Source organism: Corvus kubaryi, unplaced genomic scaffold, assembly GCF_017639235.1.
Source record: "Corvus kubaryi isolate FWS band 111438036 unplaced genomic scaffold, C.kubaryi_AGA036_p1.0 76, whole genome shotgun sequence".
Taxonomy (NCBI): domain Eukaryota; kingdom Metazoa; phylum Chordata; class Aves; order Passeriformes; family Corvidae; genus Corvus; species Corvus kubaryi.
This window is the reverse complement of record NW_024582063.1, coordinates 2,665,454-2,685,439: the sequence shown is the minus strand read 5'-3', so window position 1 is coordinate 2,685,439 and position 19,986 is coordinate 2,665,454. Positions and strand designations below refer to the sequence as shown.

The window sequence follows — 19,986 nt, the reverse complement described above, 5'->3', positions numbered from 1 at the left end:
ATAAAAGCTAAGAATTAAAGAAATGAATTTTAGGTGCCCATCTTGAGAACTTTTTAAAAAAGATATTTTAAAAAGGGTAAGGTATGTGCACAAGAACTTTAAAATGTACATGAAGATGACAGCTCTAAGAACCCAAAAATCATATCCCCTTTGAAAATGTACATGATCATAGTACCATTATATTATCAGTTAAACTAGTAGTGTGTTGTTCCTCCCAGAAACCATGCATGCCAGCTGTAGCTCTTTGAAAGGATTCAACAGCAGCACTTTAACCTTAGTTTGGTAACAAATTACAGTGCAGTTTTGTAGCTGTGTCATTTGCCTTTCTTCCCCTTGAGTTTATGATGGCTTGAAAAAAACACCAACCAACCAACCAAGCTGTAGATCACGAGAGAGGTACCAATGCACAACCACCAGGGATTTAACTTTGCCACTCTTTTTTCTCTCCTTTGTTCCCCTGACCCACTAAAGGTATTGAAATAACAAATCATGCGACTGCAACATTAGAAGGCAATCAGATTTTCAACAACCGCTTTGGAGGTTTATTTCTAGCATCTGGTGTCAATGTCACGATGAAAGGTGAGCCCAAGTCCTCCTGGCTTGTGTTTGGTCATTTGTTTGGTGCTGGGTCTTGGGTTTATCGTACCCTTTGGGGCTCACAGTTGGTACCACCTTAGGCTGAGTTGTGACTAAGGTTCAGGTGAAGGTAATGAGCCACATTAAGCTGTGTTAAGGTTTTTAGACAGACACTTTCAAAGGTAGCTTAAGGCTTTGCTGTCATATTAAAACTCTGATAAGCTCTTCTCTCAAAATCACTTCTGAACTGGTTCCTGATCTTTGGCTCATCTCAGACTTCTGAGTTAGTACAATGGAAGGTCTTTTTCTTGCATGTCCAAAAACAAGTGCCCAGTAAAGAAACATGCCTCACTTGGCTTTTAGGATCTAAAAGCATGAATACTCACAATCCCAAAACACTTTTTTCAGAAAATATGAACAGTTTACATACATAAAATTCTCTTGTATGGTGGGGAAGTGTGCATGAGACAGGAGCCTCTTGGACGAGATGGGAATGATGGTTTGAATGCCAGACAGCTCCAGGAAGTTGTTCTGGAAGAAAAAGATTCCGTTTGCAGGATTTTTACATACTTGCCTGTGTCTGTTAAACCTTTTCCTGTGGATGCTTTGCACCCCTTAAAACACAAGCTCTGGCTCTCTGCTTCCCAGCTCCTGGGCTTCCTGATGGCATCAGGCAGTGCTGTGATACTGCTGGGAGCGGGCAAAACTTTTTGAGGTGCACTTTGGTACTAGATGGAAGATCAGGTAGTTGAGTAACAGAGCAGATTATCAAATTCACTGTACCTTGGACACATCTTTGAAGTACTGGAGCTGGTCAGACCTAATTTCCACTTCCACTGTGTTGGAAAGTACCTTATTCCTAAACTTTCCTGAGGAAAGAGCCATCCTTTTCCTCTTTCTAAGGGATGTGTAAAAGGCCTTACACTAAATGAGAGGCTTTCAAACATTGGGTTTCAAGCTCCTCAGCAGAAAACCTAAGCCTGCCCTCGAGGAAGGCTTGTGTGTCTCTAAGCATTTATTAACAGCTCAGTTCATAAAGAGTATTCAAATAGAGGCTATCAGGTATTTTATGCGACATGTGCAAAGAGGAACAAGTGTTGCTTGCTTCAGGAGTGCATGGCACTCTGGGCATGTGGGCATTGAGGATTTTATATGCTTAAATGCCAGAACTGAAATGTAGGTAGAGGACTAACTGTTCCTAATGGGCCCTTTGCTTCAATGCCTCAAGCAAAAAGAAAAAAGGTCATTGATCCAGCTGTGATTAGTTCTGGATTTTTTTTCCCCCCAACAGATAACAAAATAATGAACAATCAAGATGCCATAGAGAAAGCTGTCAGTAGAGGCCAGTGTTTATATAAGATCTCAAGCTATACCAGCTACCCGATGCATGACTTCTACAGGTAACAGGTTCTTTCCCGTCGCCTAGAGTAAGGCTTTCCAATAAACCCAATTTCTCTTCCAGCAAGGCCCCTACAACAGTTGCTGGGTGTCAGTGAATACACAAATGTGTGCTCTCTCTCAGCTGCAACAGAAGAGGACTAAACAAGTTCCCATTGTCTGGAATTAACTGTGGGGCTGAGGAAAACAGATTGTTTCTGTAAACCTGAGCCCAAGGGGTTGCACAGCACAACTGTATTTGCTACACAAGTAACAAAAAAGTGTGCTGTGAAATCCAAGTTCATGTAAAATTCTCAAACTTTACAGTCCTGTGTACCCTCTTCCCTTTAATGCATAGAATTCTGCTCCTCCACCCTCCCGGAGCACTTCCCTTGAGAGCTGCTCAGGTTTTGGTACTGCCTAATGTGCTGTTTTTCCCTCCAGATGTCACACCTGCAACACCACAGACCGTAACGCCATCTGTGTGAACTGCATCAAGAAGTGCCATCAAGGACACGACGTAGAATTCATTAGACATGATAGGTACGTTTCCAGCAGGGCGTGGGGCTGCTCCAGGAGCAGGGGGGAATGGCCACTAAGAGCTGTCTCTCTGTGTTGTAGGTTTTTCTGTGACTGTGGTGCTGGAACACTGTCCAATCCCTGTACGCTCGCCGGAGAGCCTACACATGATACAGATACACTATATGACTCTGCTCCACCTATAGAATCTAATACATTGCAGCACAACTGAATTCCTTTTCAGAGAGAAAGTCCTGCCATTCTAATATCATAACTATTAAAACTTTTCTTTTGGAGGAAGTTACACTTGCCCATTTCTGCAGAAAGAGACTGTATTAAAGCGGATGTGTGAGGTGTTGACACTATGGAGCTCAACCTACCAAAAAAGAAAGTGGCAATATGTTGACTCAGGATAACAGAACTGGGCGTTTTAGCATTACTGTGTAAACAAAGACTTTGAAGGGACAGAAGTGAAGAAAAATAAGCTGCAATTTTGTACAGATACCAACTTCTGAGAGCTGGTGTTTTTACAAGTAGCATTGAAACGCAGTCCAATTTGCAGTAGTACTATTCTGTAGACAAGCAGCATTCTTTGTTGCTGCCTTTATGGACATGGGTACCAATTGCTTTTGTAACATGGTAAAAATGTGAGCTAGCACTTCTGCATTTCTTTTGATTTTTTAACATTTATTCAGATTGAGAAATATGATTTTAATGCTTTAATCTCATGTAGTTTGTTTCTAATTTCAAGCAAAAAATCTTATTGTACTTGAATGTGTCCTGTTTTGTTAGCACACCTAGACTTGCTGTAACTGTACTCATGTCCCAGTATGTACGTTCTTTCTATGAAAGAGAAAACACTAATCTTAAATTATATCCAGCAATTTTTCTGGTGTCCTCTGAAGTTAGAATAATCTCCTCCCTTGCCCCAGCAATAGTCTGTACTCAAACCACCCTAACAAAAGAAAGGAAAGCGAGTGTTTTAATGAGACTTCCTAGACTATAATGCACTATAAAACAAAGTACCCATGTAACTAAGTTTTGTGAAAGAAATTTTACTATGTTTTAAAGTACGCAGTAGAAAGTCTCCTCAAAACAGTCTTGTACTTTACTCTGTTCATAGTTTTTTTTGAACAGTCTGGACATTACTTACATAACCTGCTGGAAATCACAGCAATTTCCTGCTCTAATGAAGCTGAGACAAGTATATATACAGCCCTATACAGTTTCATAGCTTTTTTCCATTTATGTGTATTGGTGACAGTGGGTAATCAACAGCCTGAAAGTGTATGCATGTACCATAACATCTAGACTTAATATATTGTGGAGTACTCAATAACCATTATGTAGAGGGTAGGTATGAATTAAAGGGTTTAATTTCCTAGGAAAGACAATGGAAAAATGGTCATTTTTAAAAAATAAAGTTTATTAGATCATAATGTTGTCTGCTCCCACCTTCTTGAGAAACCCATGCGAGTTCCTAAAGCCGGTTGATCATCGCTGTGAGTTTCCGAACCGCGTTTGCATCACTGGTTGCTCCATCCACCACCTGGCACAGGTACCTGAGGGAAATAACCACCTTTACTGACATGGGGCACTGAGGGGTAGAGCTTAAGATTCCCATTCCTGCAACAGCTTTCGGAGATATGGGTGCTGGGCCTGGTGTAAAGGCTGCCAGCAGTGTCCCTGTATAGCACCTCTGTGTGCAAATTCAGATGGGCACAGTGGCCCAAGGCTTAAAATACTGCTCATCGTATCTGCCCTCCCATAGTACCTCCCTCCCTCCGAACATCTGATGTTCACAAAAGTAATTGTAACTGCCCCCTCTTGCTGTGACTGAGCAAAAGCCACTGCCCAAATGTTAAAATGGATGCCTGTAAACCATTTGCAACTTAGGTACAGAAACCCAGGGCCTTACCTAAATACTCTAAGTGAGAGGGTTGTTTTTTCAAATTCTTTGGCTTTTCTGTGCCCCTTCTGAATGACATCCTCTGGAATATCTGCAAGTCTTGCTGCATTGAAGCCGTAGCTCTTTGGGCAGGCTCCTTCAATGAACTTGTACAGGAACGTAATTGTTTCCTGACTTGGATCTTCACTCTCATTTTCAACCATGCATGCCTGGGAAGAGCAAGTCACAAGTCAAGAGTTTGCAATACTGACCTGCAGCCTAAGAAATGCACAAGACGTCATGTCCTGTTCTCAAAACACCCGTGACTCGGGGCAGGAGAGCACAGAAAAGCAGGGCAAATCCCACAAGGGAAATCCCATCGTCACACACGCACCATGTGGCCCAGGCGCACAGCCCCGCTGTGGGAATAGTCCTCCACCAGGGAGTGGTAGTGAGTGGAGAACAGCGTCCGGCACCGGATGCTCTCCGCCAGCTCCTTCACCACCGCGCTCGCTATGGCTGTTCCATCAAACGTGGCTGTGCCTCTGCCTGGGGACACAACGGGACAGCGTTGGCACACTTGGGAACACGAGTGGCACAGTAAAGTCAATCCACAGTTCACATGCTGCTGGAGAGACAGGCACCCTGAAGCCATGTGCAGCAGTGCAGTTGCAGTGTTTGTTTTTTCCCCTCCCCACTGTATGGAAGGCAAACAAACAGCAGTGAGGGGTGAGAGCCATCTCTGGGAAGTGAGAGAGTATTGGCCCCATAACAATCACCCTCCTCTGCACTGCAGAAACAAGATGTTCATGCTCTCCTGAGGTTTGCTGCAAGTAATTATGCAAAGGAAAAGCAGGAAACCACAGCTGGAAATAGGGTAATGATGACTGAGGGTGGGAGGTGGTGATGGGTTCCCAGGGCACCCAAGATGTGTTTGTTAGAGAGGCTGAGACACTGACCAGTTAAACACCAGCAGCATTGAGATGAAACTGGCCCTGTGTACTTGGCTGCCATTCAGACAGCCTAAAAACCTTGCAGCCAGTCTTTAATCTCTCAGATTTAGTTTCCATCTATTACAAAGTAGTCTAATTACCCAGTTCATCCACGAGAACAAGGGAATGCTCTGTTGCATGCTGGAGAATGCTGGAAGTCTCACTCAGTTCAACAAAGAAGGTACTTTCACCTTTAAAGGAAATGATAAAAAAAAAAAAAAAGGCCATTAAGTAGTCAGAGAACCACAACTAAAACCTCATTTAATCTGCACTACTATCTTGGGTTAAGCTAAAGTGAAACTCAATAGCAAACTGAAGATGAACAAAAACATCACACTTTTTTTCCAGTGTGAAAATGGCAGGTTCCCATTTGCCAGAAAAAACAAGTTTTGGTTCCTTTAGAGTACAGGTACAGGCACAAGCACAATTAATTTAAGTTTTAAGGGCAACACACCTGTTTACTTTTAATAGCACCAATCAAAAGTACCAACTGGACAAAAAGAGGGGCACAAAGGATACAAGATGGGGAGAATTTTTTTCCCTTTTGTAGTGGTTCTTGCTCTAAATGCACAGGGTAGGCCTCAGGTGTGTGTGGCTTTCCAGTAAAAAAAACAAGCAGAAAGTCAAAGACTGAGAGACTGGAATTACTGGTTTGGTTGTGATGTCATGAGGGAACTATTTGGATAATAAAGGCTTGATTTGTATGCACTCCCCTTGAACCAAGTATGACAAAAGCAATATTCTGCTGCTAAGGCTTGAGCATCTCATGGGCGTTCCAGGAAACCAGATAATACAAGGCCCGAAATTTACACCTGAAATTAGCAGATTACAAGCAGAAGTATACAATTATTCACACCCCTTACACATGATAAAGCCACACTTACAAAGTCAGGATTTACTAGTTCTTTGTGGGGTTCATTACAAATAATCACAAGTAGCAGCAATTACTGCCATTTATTCCATTAAAGGAAAGCATTTATTTCCTGTACTCATGCTGCACGAGCACGGCTTTGCTCTAACCTAAGTTTTCCAACATGAATTATTAAGCAATGTCCACCAATCCTAATTTTCTGCGTTTATTTAAAGAAATGTCCGAGATTTAATATGTTTTAAACAATATTTAAGAATAACCATTTATTATCTTTAGAAAATAAAGCCCTAAAATTGTACAGGCAATTTAAAAATTGCTTTACTAAAAAAATTAACTTCATAAAAGTCCTGCTGACATCCATTACAAAGTGACTGCCATGGAACAACTCTTGCTGTGCTTTCCTATCTACACAGTGTGCAAACAAATGCATCAAGGACAGATTTCAAAGCTCATTCTGTGACGTGTTCACCCTCACAATCTGAAATGTTAAATCAGAAGTATAGTTCTCAGCTAATTGAAAAAAAACCCCTGAAAATGCTACATTTTGCTAGACCATCTCTCATGAAGGAAGGGCAGTTCTCATCTCTACCATAAGCACTTAAGTATTCTTCCACACTTTTGACTACTTCTTGTACTGAAATTAAACAAAATGGAGACGAGCTGGGCAGAGAAAGCCTTAATAACATTCTCTAGCTGCAAAGAAAAGCCTTGATTTGGGGAAGTGTAAATATTTTTTTTAATTAAGAACTCTGAATGATTCACTTCCAAATTCCTTCTGTGCAACGAGTTCAGTGGGCTTAACTCCTTTCATATTCACTGACCCACATTTTTCAGCAGAGAGATCACAGAAAATCTGTGCCCTCCTTAAATGAGCAGCAACACTACTCTTCTTACCACAATAATTTTATTTTTCTAGGCCAGTGGCGCTTTGCCCACCACCACTGGCAGACTTTCCCTTTCCAATTGTCGTGTCATCCTCCACTTGTGTCTTCCCCTCCATTAAAGCAACAAAATACTCTAACTACTGCTTCCAAGAAGGACACCTGCCCCTCTTACTCATCAGAAGAAATCAGATTTCAAACATAAGGCATTCTGATTGAAACAAGGGACTTCTAGTCCTTGCAAAAAGGTACAAAAACAACTCCTGTGCAACAGCTGCCCAAACATCACTGTCCTATTTCAGAACACTTAGATATCAATGTGAGTAGAATATAATCAATTCTACAAAAATATTCCTCAGCCTTGCATCTGGCTGGGAGTTTGGCTTTTAGTATTAAAATTCATTAAAAAGTGATCTTGTGTGTCTGTCAAAAATAACAGACACGCAGAGACAGAAACAAAGAAACTACAATCCTGTCTCCACTCTGAACAACAAGAGAGAAGAGTGCCCACCCCTCCCTGCAAAATACTGTCCCCTTTCCAACTTGCCACTGGGAGCAAGAGCAGAACGTTGGCAGCACCAGCCCTTCGTGCAGCTGTGTCAGACACTCACCGGCCATGATCCTGTCGGAGGCGCCGAGCCGCGTGAACACGCGGTCGATGGGCGTGAGCCTGCAGGCTTCCGCGGGCACGTAGCACCCCAGCTGGGCCATGACCACCAGGAGACCAGCCTGCACAGCAAACAGGCACACACACATTTTCACTAGTGCTTGCAGCTTCAGCTCCTCACACGCAACAAGGGCAGGAAGCTGTGTTTCCCCTAAAACAAGGACTGCAGTACATAAAGCTTCCTGCTGCTTTAACAGCTCCAGGCTGCAGCAGCGTCATCTCTGGCAGGACTGAACCACTCTGAAAGCCTTCAAAACACAAATTACCACAGCAAGCAGTGTTTACAGAGCAACCTCCCTGCTGATGTCTAGTTTCATCTCATTCAACCTGCAGAAGTATGTTTGGCAAGATGATACCAAGTCCTGGGACTTGAAAAAGATAAAAGGTACTCTATCACTTCTTCCCAACCACTTTTCCTAGGAGAAATAAAACTTGTCCTTCCCTAAAGTAGAAAATCTGTCTCAACGTGGGCATTTTCTACCTGCCTGTGCAATTGCTGCACACCCTGAAAGCCACTTCTGGGACCTCCTGTGATACCCATAACAGCCAGGCCCTATAATTCCCTTACCCAAACCCCAGGGGTACCCTGGAACACGTGACAATCACCTGTCGCATAAGCGTAGATTTGCCACCCATATTTGGGCCGGTTACCAGCACACAGGAGGCCTCACTGCTGCTGCCTTCATCCTTGATGCCAATTACGATATCATTGGGAATAAAATCATCCCCAAAGAAAGTTTTTGTGATGCACGGATGGCGGGAATTTCTAAGTTCCAGGAAGGGAGGAGCATTTTCCACAGGCAGCAGAATTACAGGTCGGCACAGGGGTCCATCACCACCTTGACTGTAGTGAGCAAGGGACATCAAGACATCTAGAAAATTAGGAGAGACTCCAGTCAGTCACACTTTCAAATTTCTTCATACACTGGAATTCATTTACTCATTGAACATTAATTTTGTAGACAACATTTTCTATTTCATTCCATTTTCCTCGTAAGGGAAACACCCAAGTAGCACTCCAGAACAAGTAAAAGCTGAGGTATTTCCACTGCCTTTCCTCATTCCTTCCAGATTTCTACGGCTATCAGGATAAAAATCCTCCCCTCTAGATTTTTTCGTTTAAAAGTCTTTAAAATCCACATCATTCCACTTCGGAAATGCATGTATAAAATATTATTTTCTTACCATTTTTTCATTTAGAACAAGTACGGAGGAAATCAGCTTTTGTGATGGGAATTACTTTGTGAAGAATTGTAATTCTGCTTGAAAGTGGCCAGAGGAAAACCATATAAATATTAAAACTCTGTTGGTCCAGCAGAAAACAAATCCCCTCAGTTAGCTGAGCCCTGAGGTTCTAAAAGCTGATCACCTATGAAATGACTTTTATGACTTTTAGAGGCTTTATGTACACACAGTACAGCTGAGCCTGGACATGGAATTCCTCTCTGCTGGGAACCAATTCAGCACTTGCCCTGGGCTGTGGTGTAGCTGATGTGACTGCTTCCCAGCTCTCCCAGCAAATCCATTCCCAGCCAACACTCCCTGCCTGCCTGTCCTCCCTTTTCTGCTCTAGTGGCATTCAGAGAGTGCTTTCATTTTTCCCTGGAACAAAGACATCCCAGAGTGCCTCATCTCAGCAGAAAATCCACAGGACAGAAGTATGCCAATCCTGAGAAGGGAATACAAGAGTCTGCTCTATCCCAGAAATTTAAGCAAGGAAATCTTCTACTAGACTACTTTCTCCAAGGCTTGACACTGAGCAATTTTTTATTCTTAAGGGCTGCTGAGAGAGCAGCCTGCTCAGATGGAAAGAAGCTTACCAACAGGTTAGATTTTTATACCTCCATTTAATAAGAAGCCACTAATCCATACACAAGACTCTGGAAGCAGTGAGGCCCATGAGGCTATGCTGAACTGGGAGAAATAGCTGCACACCTACAACCACACAACAGGAATGAAGAAAGAGTTTGCAAACATCAAGGCCCAGCAACTGTTCTGCCATTTAGCGACAGGAAGGAAACAGGGAATCACTGTTAATTACCAAAGCTGTTGACCACAATCAAGAGTTTTCAACCTACAAGTTAAAAGCTGGCAACAAGCTTACCCAGATCAGATTTCATCACCACAGGGGTAGTCTTACTGTGTGCCAGAACGAAGCAAAGCTCTTACCCAGCACAGCAATGCACTCCACAGCTGTCTGCCAGTCCTTGCTGTTCTTGTCGAAGTTGTAGAAGAGGCGCCTCATGCAGTCCTTGAGGGCGGCGTCGCGGCGCTCCTCGGCGTTCACCATCGCAGCCAGCATCTTCTCAATCTCCTTGGTCCAGTAGCGCTTGTATCCCTTCCTGCTCGACCTCAGCTCATATTCCTCGGGCAGATTACGAGATACAGCACTTTCTGGGATTTCCATCTGGTACCGGTTCTTGCCTGTCCCCCAGTACTGCACAGATTTGAACCCAAGCAGCTTGCGTTGCTTATCCAGGTACTTCTGAAGATCTTCCTCGACAGCTTTGATATCCTGTAGTGCTCCATCATAATCGGGGTCAAAACCTGCCTTTGGGGTAATCACTCCTGTCTTCCGAGCCTGGTTGTGATCAAAGGCAGTGTCCCACCTTGTGAGCTCTGCACTCAGGTCAGGGAAGCGGCCATCAGGATTTTTGGCCTTGCGGGTGACCAGCTGCTTCAGGACTTTGGATTTGAAGTCACTGGCAACCTCCTCCATGACATCGACAATTTCATTCATTACTTTAAATCCCTCCAGGGCAGACAGGAAGTCAGCGATTTTCTTTTTGCTGTATTTGAGTTCTTCATAGAAGATGGCCCTGCTGTCAGGATGGTTCTGACTTTTGAGTGGTGACCCAATGCTATGAATTTTGCTGAGCAGCCTTTCAAGGTCAGGCAGTTTCTTCAGGTGCTCACTGACTTCAGACATTTTATCTGGCACTGCCAGGAGGTCCTCAACAGCATCCAAACGATCGTTGATGGATTTAGGATTACAAAGCGGAGCGCAGAGCCACTGCTTCAGGAGTCGCTTCCCGAATGGTGTACAACAAGAATCAATCCTTTCCAACAAAGTACCTTCTGTACTTCCATTGGTTCCGTTCTGCAGGACTTCCAAGTTCATCAGGGTGACTCCATCCAGCACCATCCGCTGGCTGGTTCTGGCAAACAAACTACTTGAACTCACGGTTTTTGCAGTAGTGATATCCACAGGGACATATTCCTCGAAGTTCGCCTGCGATAACAGCTCCTGATCAATCAGACATTTTTTGAGATAGAAGACACATCCCCCAAGAGCTGACAAAGCTAATTCACTGTTTTCACCAGGAGTTAATCCCAGGGAGTCACTTTCTGAAGTCAGAGATTTGATTACAGAGGGCAGAGAACATCCATTTTCAGAATTCTGCTTCTCCTTGAAATATCCTTCCTCAAGAAGGACTTTTAGTGTTTTAGATGCATTCCAGAACTGGGAACCCGAGGTCAGCCCTTCCTGAATGCAAGAAACAAGCGACCCCTTCAGTATCTTCTGTGTGTCCACAGACAGGTTCCCCTTCTCAAACAGCACCTGCACAGGAGTGTAATGAGCTACCAAAGTCCTAAATCTGGAGCAGTGACGGTCGTCTGAGAACTGGCCAACGTGGAACTTGCCCACGGAGGTGTCGACAAAGCAGACCCCGTACACGCGCGTCCCGGCCGAGTCATCCTTCTCCTTCACGCACAGCAGGAACTTGCTGTGGTTCTCAGAGGGGTCGCAGTCCATGACGCTGTAGGTCTGGGTTCCCTTGGTGATGATCCTGCAGATTTCCCGGCGCACCACCTTGTCAAACCTGGTGGAGTGGCCCGTTGACTTGCAGCGTGCTTCCATCATTTCGGGCGTTTCCGTCTGCTCCACGCGCGCCACCTTGTAGCCCTTCTGCACCAGCACATCAGAGAACCGGCCAAATGCAGTTTCTGGGAAACCTGAGTGGGCCCAAGTGCCCTTCATAAAGATCAGGCCCAGCTCATTCACGCCAGTGACTGCATCCATGTGATACAACTCATAGAACTTTCCAACCTTGTAGCAAATCACAGCATCAAAGTTTTGGCTTTTGAGCTGCCACCACCTCCGCACCCCTGGCGTGCACTTGTTGAGATAATCCTCAGGCACATACAGAGTACAGGGGTCGTAATCAGGGTCACCCTGGCGCCTCCTGTGCGCATCCTTCCTCTTCCCTTCCTGCAGCCAGTCAAGCTTTTCGTGCTCCCACACTGAGAAGCCACCAGTGCCTCCACTGCTAGCATTTGCTTGAGACTCAAAACTTTCAGGTGCTGCAAACGATGTCAGCTTAGACTTGGCTTCTGAGGAGACTGTTGGGGCTCTTTTGGGTGTTTCAGAACATTCATTTCCCAAGCTACTCCTTTTAGCAGGCTTTTTCACCTCTCCTCTCTTTCGTTTAGAAGGGACTTTTACGGGGCTCTCTGCAACACTCTCTGCCTCTGTGTCAGAAGACTCATTTTCATCCACCCCACTGCTGCCTTCCTCACTGCTTGCTGCTTCTTTCCCATCAGGCTTGAACTCCACATCAGAGCCATCGTGGTCACTGTCAGAATCCAGCACTCTCCTTCTCTTGGCTTTTACAGCTCTTTCCCTGCTCATCCCTCGCTTATTGCTTTTCGCATCCTCCTCACTATTGCAGTCTTCACTGTTGCCCGATGCATTTTCACTCATCTCCTGGAAAAATAATTATTGTATCTGTAGATAATTCTGGCTACAAAGACACTGCTGCATAAAAAAGTGCAAAAATGTGCAATAACGCAGTAGCTATGATACTTCAAGCAAGAGAGAGCAGAGCCCCAGCCAATTTCATTCACCTTAACAGAACTCAGGTTTTTTCTGGATAACTAACTGCTACTGGCCAGTGGCATAATTACTGTCACTTGTGTTCTTTAGAGTCTCATTCATTACTGTGCATATGTGATGCTGATGAACAAAACACTTAAAACTGCACAAAAAAGAATATGGCATGTGTAGGAGAAAGAAAAGCAACTCCATTATTTGCCTTTCCAGCCTCAAACTTTAATAACTCCAGTGACAGCTCTGGAAAACCAGCAGTGGAGGGACTGTAGTGAGTACAAAGTGCCACTGCACATAACACAGTGCCTGGAGTGGCACCTGTCCCTCAGGGCACTGTCACACTGGACACTGAGTAGATGAGAAGCTAAGGGAAACCACCATCCCACTGACAGTTTCCTCATACCATTTGTCTCCAAAGAGATCTATTCCAAGGCATATGGTGCTACTGAAATAATAGTTCAATCAACCCAACACGAATACAATACAATAAAACATCACTTTTTAGTTACTCCACCAACAGACTGGTGTTAACAGTGCGAGAACTGTTATTTTAGTGCTACTCTACAAGATGAGGGCAGGCTCCAAAAATTCAATTTAATGCCTTAGACAAATACTCAAAAAGCTAGAAATTTATACATTATGACACACTAAAACTTCAGATCAAACTTAGGGCAACTTGGACTATGAATAGCAGAGAGAGAAGATAAAACGATGCACCAGAAAAAAGCATTTCTGAGTGAAAAAGTAGGTCACCAGGGAGTGATGAGTGAAGAGAGTCAGAGAAATAAGGTAGATTCTGTGGTCAGTCCTTACCATACAGAACACCAGAGAGATTTGTCTTTCCAACTAGAAAAGATGAGAGACCGGAATATGACCTGACAACACAGAAGCAGTACAAAAAAAGGCATATGGATACATATGTGTGCATGGTTAACGAGGAGATAAGCTGTGATTACTGTACCAGAGAACTTCAGGATATTCCGTCTTTAGTTCCAAGTCACAGCTTCTAAATTCTAGCAATATTTCTGAAAATGACAGCAATTAAGAAACATTTTACCTCCATTTCTTCCTCCTCCTCTGTGTCTGAAGGTTCATTGCATACTGCCAGTTCAAGCCTCTTGGTTTTATCTTTGTTCATGGCATCGTCTGCCAACACCATGGCTCTTTTAATTTCAGGCTTTGTGCTGTAAAACATACCTCCCTTCATTGTCTCCCCATCTGATGAACCTGTAAAAACCACAGATCTGTTAGGAACTGAAGGCAGTCTAGCATTTAGCCAGTGTTCATAGTTCACTGTTAAATGTATTCAGATAACTAACATTCTGTGCTGTTACCAGCCATTCCCACCACATCTTAAATACAGCAACCTATCACTCACTCAGCCTGATAAACTACCCCTGGGGAAAGTATACACATTCACAAATGAAAAGCCTACCCACAGGAACACTTGAAGAATGGCTTCTATTTCTGTAGCTCATTAGCACATGTGAGCACTCCTAAGCTGAGCTCTGAACACCCTCACACTGTAGTTAGTGGTGAATTTAACACTTCACACTGGCAGCGCACACAGACCTGGCTGAGACCACAGGGCTGTTTCAGCAATGACAGGTAAGTTCAACCACTGAGTTAACTTCACTTTCTAGGCACAAGCCACCTGTGGCACAGAGCTCTTGATGAAAGCTCTGCTGGCCTCCAAACTGCTGCTGTAAGTGCAGCCAGGCACCCAGCCCCAGCCCATTAGCCAGATTAGCTGATGGCCAATCGCACTGGCCACTCAGCCTGACACTGCAGGGCAGTGAACAAAGCCTGCTATTAATAACTGCTCCATTCCCTCATCCTCCTGCACAGCTCCCGAGCACCACAGCTCCTCCTGCCACCACCTGCACACAACACAAACCCAAAGCCAACCAATCTGCAGACTGATTTCTAAGAAGGACAGGTCCTTTTTCCCCACTCTCGTGCATCCCATTATCCACCACTACCAACTGAAGCTTCAGCTCTAAGCCACTGGCAGACAAAAGGCAGCTAACTCGGAGGAGGACAACTACCTCTCAACTCAAACAAAATTCTTACAATCATCTGGGAGCTTGCAGTAGCAAAGCAGGGAGTTACAAGTAGCTGTTCTACAGCAAAAAGGCAACACATTAACAACCCACATTTCCCTTTTAGTTTCCCAAATGCAGTGAGGCAGTCTGAAGATATTTTGCATTAATATTAAATGCAGCTGAACAATGGGAGGAAGAAAATCTCCTCATATACTGCACACTTAAAAGTGCAACACTTGCATGTATTCACTTAATCAGCTGCTGTGCATCTCCCACTTCTTCATGCCCACCTGTCAGAGGCCCTGTGCAGTCTGTGTTTACACAGTTACAAAAAATAACAGAACCCAAGAAACTTCTCCGTTTTCTTACCCAAAGACTCTAACACTCTTCCTTTGTATACAAAGATGCTTTTTGTTTGAATTTTAAAACAAACCAGGTATTTTAAGTATTTTTACTCTGTTCTGCATTCAACAGTTTTTCTGTGGATGTATATCTGTGCTTAAACCTCTTTTTGGCAATTTTCTTTCGGTAAACAGATTCATTCCCCTTAACTATAGTTGCTTCTAAGTGACCCTGTAAGCTCTTAAAATACTTTGGTTCTTTTCAAACACTTTCAGGAAAGACACACATAAACCATGGACCAATTTACTTGCAATAAATTATGCTAACACTCATGGCAAGAACATTACCATTTTAATTTAAAACTATGGCTGAAGTGCAGTACACTGAAATGTAGCTACATGATCATGAGATGGAACTCTGACTTGGAAAACGGAAGAAACTGTTTAAATTCAGGTTTTTTTCAGTGACACAAGCAAATCCTACAGGGTATCAGAAATACTGTATTACATATGAAGTAATTGATTGACTAACAAGACAGTTTACAGCAACATGATTTACACATGACAGTTTACAGCCAATGATTCAGTTTTCAGCAGCAGTAAAATCATGACTAAAAGGGAAAAACAGATTATGATTATTAAAAAGGTGAGGTTTATTATGCAAAACGTTAATTCTTGGTTATATTTGATTTTCACTAGTTAGCCAAGTCATTTCTTCAATACAACAAACACCAACTCTGCTCTGTAACTACAAGCACTGTCCTCACCAACACTCAATTCTCAAGTTATATATTTTATTTACAAAATCATTGGATTGCTTACAAGAACCACAGCAGAAGTAATTTTATTTACCCAGTATCTTGGGCCTAGCCTTTTAATTCTGGACAAACTGCAGTTCCCAAACAGCTGCTTAAAAACTGGGTTTCATATTCCTAATATTTTAAGGATTTCAGGGCTAAAAGTGGAAACACTGGATTTATCTTTTACGTACTTTGTATACTAATGGGAGAAATAAAGGAAATACCTTTAAAACATAAGCAAGCTTTAAGTTTGCTTAGTTAGTTGTTCTAATCTAATAAACAAAAGGGCTTAGTGTCTTGTTTCAAGAACTGTATAAACACAAATGTACCTGCAACCCTCAAAAACTTGTCACTTAGAAAGCACAAAACATGCTCAATTCTGCTCTTGGTTTTGCTGCTCTTTATGGCAAGTAACATATCCTATATTCCAAGACTGTATTTCCAAAACAAGTGGCACATTTCCATTTTAAGAAATTTTGTTTCTATCTCTTACCTTTATATGGCTTCAGGTATTTAATACTGATCCAACCCCTTGTAGGGCTGTCATCAAAGAACTGCACATGGATACGAGTGGATTTTCCTTTTCCTCTGACTATTGTTCTTTCAATGGGGTGGTTGTAAATGAGACATGGCCACCAGGGATAACCTTCCATCTTGGCCCACACCAAGTCCCCAGGAGAGTACTCACAGGACACACTGCAGAGACAACAAATCTGTCATTTAAGGAACACAGACATTTAGAACAGCTCTTTGTAAATGTAACTGCACACCACTGCTGAGCATTTTGCCCTCTTATGGTCTTGGAAGGCTCCCAGGGGGTGCAACCTGGATCACACAGTTCTTCCATACCACCACCAACACGTCTCCTAAACTTTTTTGATTTGCTCCTCCAAGTTCTGCTGGATCCCCACAGAGCTAGAGCTTTATCATAGAATGGTTTGAGTTCAAACAGACCCTAAAGATCATCTAGTCCCAACCCCCTGCCATGGGCAGAGACACCCTCCACTAGACCAGGCACCGTCCAACCTGGCCTTGAACACTTCCAGGGATGGGGCATTCACAGCTTCTCTGGGCAACCTGTACCAGAGTCTCACCAACCTACCAGTAAAGAATTTCTTCCTAAGATCTAATCTAAACCTCCTCTCTTCAGTTTGAAGCCATTCCCCCTTGTCCTGTCACTACATGCCCTGTAACAAGTTGCTGCCCAGGTTTCTTGCAGGCCTCTTTAGATACTGGAAGGTGCTCTAAGGTCTCCCTGGAGCCTTTCTCTTTTCCAGGCTGAACAGCCCCAACTCTCTCATACTGTCTATACAGGAGAGGGGCTCCAGCCCCCTGAGCATCTTTGTGGCCTCTTCTGAGTTCACAGTCACAGAAGACTGGCTGAGATCAGAAGGGGTCTCTTGTCCAAGCCCTCTCCTCAAGCTGGGCCACCTACAGCCATGTGTAACCCAACTCTTCACGCACTTAAGGGAGAGGGAGAGTACCTGGGTCCAACCAGACCTTAACTAAAAGATTGCAGACTAGGTATTATGAATTATCAATGTATATAACTAAGACAAGTTTCCCTGGAGAGACTAATTATCAACCAGGCACCTAAAGGAAAAGAGTAAGACTTAAAAAACCCTCAGGCTACAAAAAATGAATAAATAGAAAATTCTGTCTGCACTGCAAAGCATCTGATGCAGCTTCTATTTGCTTCCCATAGATTTCACCCCACTGCCACACTCCGACAGATGTGTGGGATGGCTGGGATACTCCTGCAGGCTGTGGCCCAACAATCAGTGACACTCACTTTCCTGACACGTAGGACACTTGCCATCATGATGTTCAGCCCAAGAGAGACATAGAGCTCCCGGAGCGGGTCCAGCAGAGGGCAACAAAGATGGTTATGGCAATGGAGCATCTCTCTTACAAGGACAGGCTGAGGGAGCTGGGCCTGGTCAGCCTCAAGAAGAGATGACTGAGAGGGGACTTCATCAATGTGTCTAAATATCCAAATGGGGGGTTACGAAGAAAATGAAGCCAGGCTTTTCTTGGTGGTACCAAGCATTAGGACAAGAGGCAATGGGCAGAAACCGATGCACAGAAGTTCCACCAGACCACAAGGAGGAACTTCTTGACTCTGTGTGTGACTGCGCACTGGAACTGACTGTCCAGAGAGGTGGAGTCTCCCTCACTGGAGGTATTCAAAACTGTCTGAAAACAATCCTGTGCCATGTTCTGGGATAACCCTGCTCGAGCAGGGAGGTTGGGCCAGATGTCCCACTGTGGTCCCTTCCAGTCTGACTCACTGTGTCATTCTATGCTACAGCACGGAAAGCAAATTTAGCGCGCGAGTCAAACACTATTTCCAAACAGCAAAACCAGACCGCACGCCCCCGTCCCCGCAGGTGTCCCGTTGTCCCGCCCGCCCAGGCTCGCCGGGAGCACAGGCCGCTGCAGGCGGGCCCCGCGGGCCCGGCCGGGCACCACATCCAGGGAATGGGGAGCGTGGGGGAGAAGTGGGGCGGCGACAGGGCTACGACACGGACAGCCCGAGGGTCCCTCTCCGACCGCCGGCGGCTGCAGCCCCGTCCCGCCTCCCCCTCCCTCTCCCCTCCCGCGGGCCGCACTCCAAGGCCTCCCCCGTCCCCGCCGGTACCTGGGGGCCTTGGCGGCCGCGCCACCCCCCGCGCCCTTCACGCCGTTCTCGCCGCGCCGCGCCGCCGCTCGGCCCGCCCCGCCCGGGGGGCTGCCGGCGGCCTGGAGGCCGTTCCGCTCCCCCGAGGAGCGGCGGCGGCGGGGCTCGGTGCCGGCCGGCGGCGGGGCGGCCTTGGAGAAGAAGCGGAGCAGGGTGCTCTGCCGAGACATGGCCGCGGCGGGAAGCGCGGGCCGCCCTGCGCGCCAAAGCAGCGCCACGCGCGCGCCACCCGCGCGACTGGCCCCGCCCCCCCCCCCCCCCCCCAGCTGTGGCGGGAAACGCTGAGGGACGGGACGGGGCTCGCCCGGCCCAGCCGGTCTGTGCCCATTGGCCGTGGTGCGAAACGGGGAAAATCTAAACGTTTCCTTAGGAAAGGGCGCTCTTTGGCGTTTGATCTTCGCATGCTTTCAAGCCTAATCAGCAGGAAAGGAGATTTAAGCCGTGAAACAGCAGCTAACAAGCAATCCCTGAGTGATGGCCAGGTGTCGGACAAATTACCTGTGGGAAGAGTTACCTTGTTAAGGTTTAGGGTTCGAGGTGTTTCAGTGGTCTCCGACCTCGGGGGAGGTTAACAAAACTTGGGGAGAAGGATGCGCTGCTGATAGTGGACATAAAGAATGCAGAATTTATGGGCCGCAAGGACATTTGGCAGGACCCCAAAGATATGGAAGAAACTAATAAAGACAACTCAGCAGCTGTGCTGAATCAGCGCCAGTTGGGTAAAAGGCAACTCTGGCAGGGGGAAATGGTGACCACCAACTCACGGCCATGGACCCAGGAAACCCATGGACCCAAAAGAAGAGAAAGACTGAGTATGGGACTAATCAGCAGGAGAAGCGAGAGAATCATTAACGAGCAGAAGATACAATACTAATGAATAAGAGAATGTAGGAACCCAGAGTGCCAAGAATATTTCTCTGCCTGTTTTTAAGGGTTCTTACCCCCCTGAACAACACTGTTTTAGCTTCCAACCTTGGAAAGAATTACCAACAGTCAGACAAGAGCTAGAAAATACGGTGGTGTGAATTAGGTGATAGATTACTATGTAAGATTGTCACAGGGTGAAAATTTAGAGGTTTTGGGCTTCTCTTTGTAGTAAATAGATAAGAGTAAAAAATATCAAAATGGAGGATTCTTGTTGTTCTCTAAACCTTCTTCTCCTTCTTCTACTACTTCCTGTTCTGCAGTAAAAGTAGTTTGGAATGATTGGATAGAGAATTCCACAGTTCCTAGACACGTTACTGAATAATTGGTAGGAAAGTGAAAATAATGTAGGTTTTTAGTAACTATTGGTTAAAATATCTTTAAAAGACTGTGTAAATCTTGATAGAGAGCCTTCACTCCTGCTTTTCTGTGCTCTATGCTGTACCTGGGTCACGCTAGTGGCTCTGTTCCTCTGATAAGACTTAATAAACAACTATCTGGAAGCATTGAAACTCCAGGAAAAGCCTCAGTTTATCTTTGAAACTCCTCGCAAGGACTTTTAGAAAATTCTCTCCCATCAGGAGGGATTTGATT

The 19,986-nt window shown here is 44.9% G+C and overlaps 2 protein-coding genes across 4 annotated transcripts in view; one reads left to right on the top strand and one right to left on the bottom strand.

Annotated features, from left to right (window-relative positions):
* FBXO11 (F-box protein 11) overlaps nucleotides 1-3,911 on the top strand; it is a 68,979-nt gene extending 65,068 nt beyond the window's left edge. For both annotated transcript variants that reach the window (XM_042051882.1, XM_042051881.1), the window contains exons 20-23: nucleotides 472-579; nucleotides 1,868-1,976; nucleotides 2,398-2,496; nucleotides 2,575-3,911. In XM_042051882.1, the coding sequence (XP_041907816.1) occupies nucleotides 472-579; nucleotides 1,868-1,976; nucleotides 2,398-2,496; nucleotides 2,575-2,704 (446 nt within the window). In that variant the 3' untranslated portion in view covers nucleotides 2,705-3,911. The remainder of the gene's footprint in view (nucleotides 1-471; nucleotides 580-1,867; nucleotides 1,977-2,397; nucleotides 2,497-2,574) is intronic.
* MSH6 (mutS homolog 6) lies at nucleotides 322-18,667 on the bottom strand. Of its 2 annotated transcripts, XM_042051880.1 has the most exons (11): nucleotides 18,430-18,667; nucleotides 16,282-16,484; nucleotides 13,660-13,829; nucleotides 9,941-12,479; nucleotides 8,378-8,643; nucleotides 7,716-7,833; nucleotides 5,454-5,543; nucleotides 4,755-4,909; nucleotides 4,391-4,590; nucleotides 3,928-4,034; nucleotides 322-1,107 (listed from the first exon to the last, which is right to left on the bottom strand). In XM_042051880.1, exons 1-10 carry the CDS (start codon nucleotides 18,636-18,638, stop codon nucleotides 3,953-3,955), a joined length of 4,032 nt encoding a protein of 1,343 aa, XP_041907814.1. In that variant the 5' UTR covers nucleotides 18,639-18,667; the 3' UTR covers nucleotides 322-1,107; nucleotides 3,928-3,952. The 2 variants fall into 2 exon arrangements, with proteins under 2 accessions (XP_041907814.1, XP_041907813.1); XM_042051879.1 differs by lacking the exon at nucleotides 322-1,107 and having other exon boundaries at nucleotides 3,878-4,034.
* Between the last annotated feature and the right edge of the window lie 1,319 nt (nucleotides 18,668-19,986).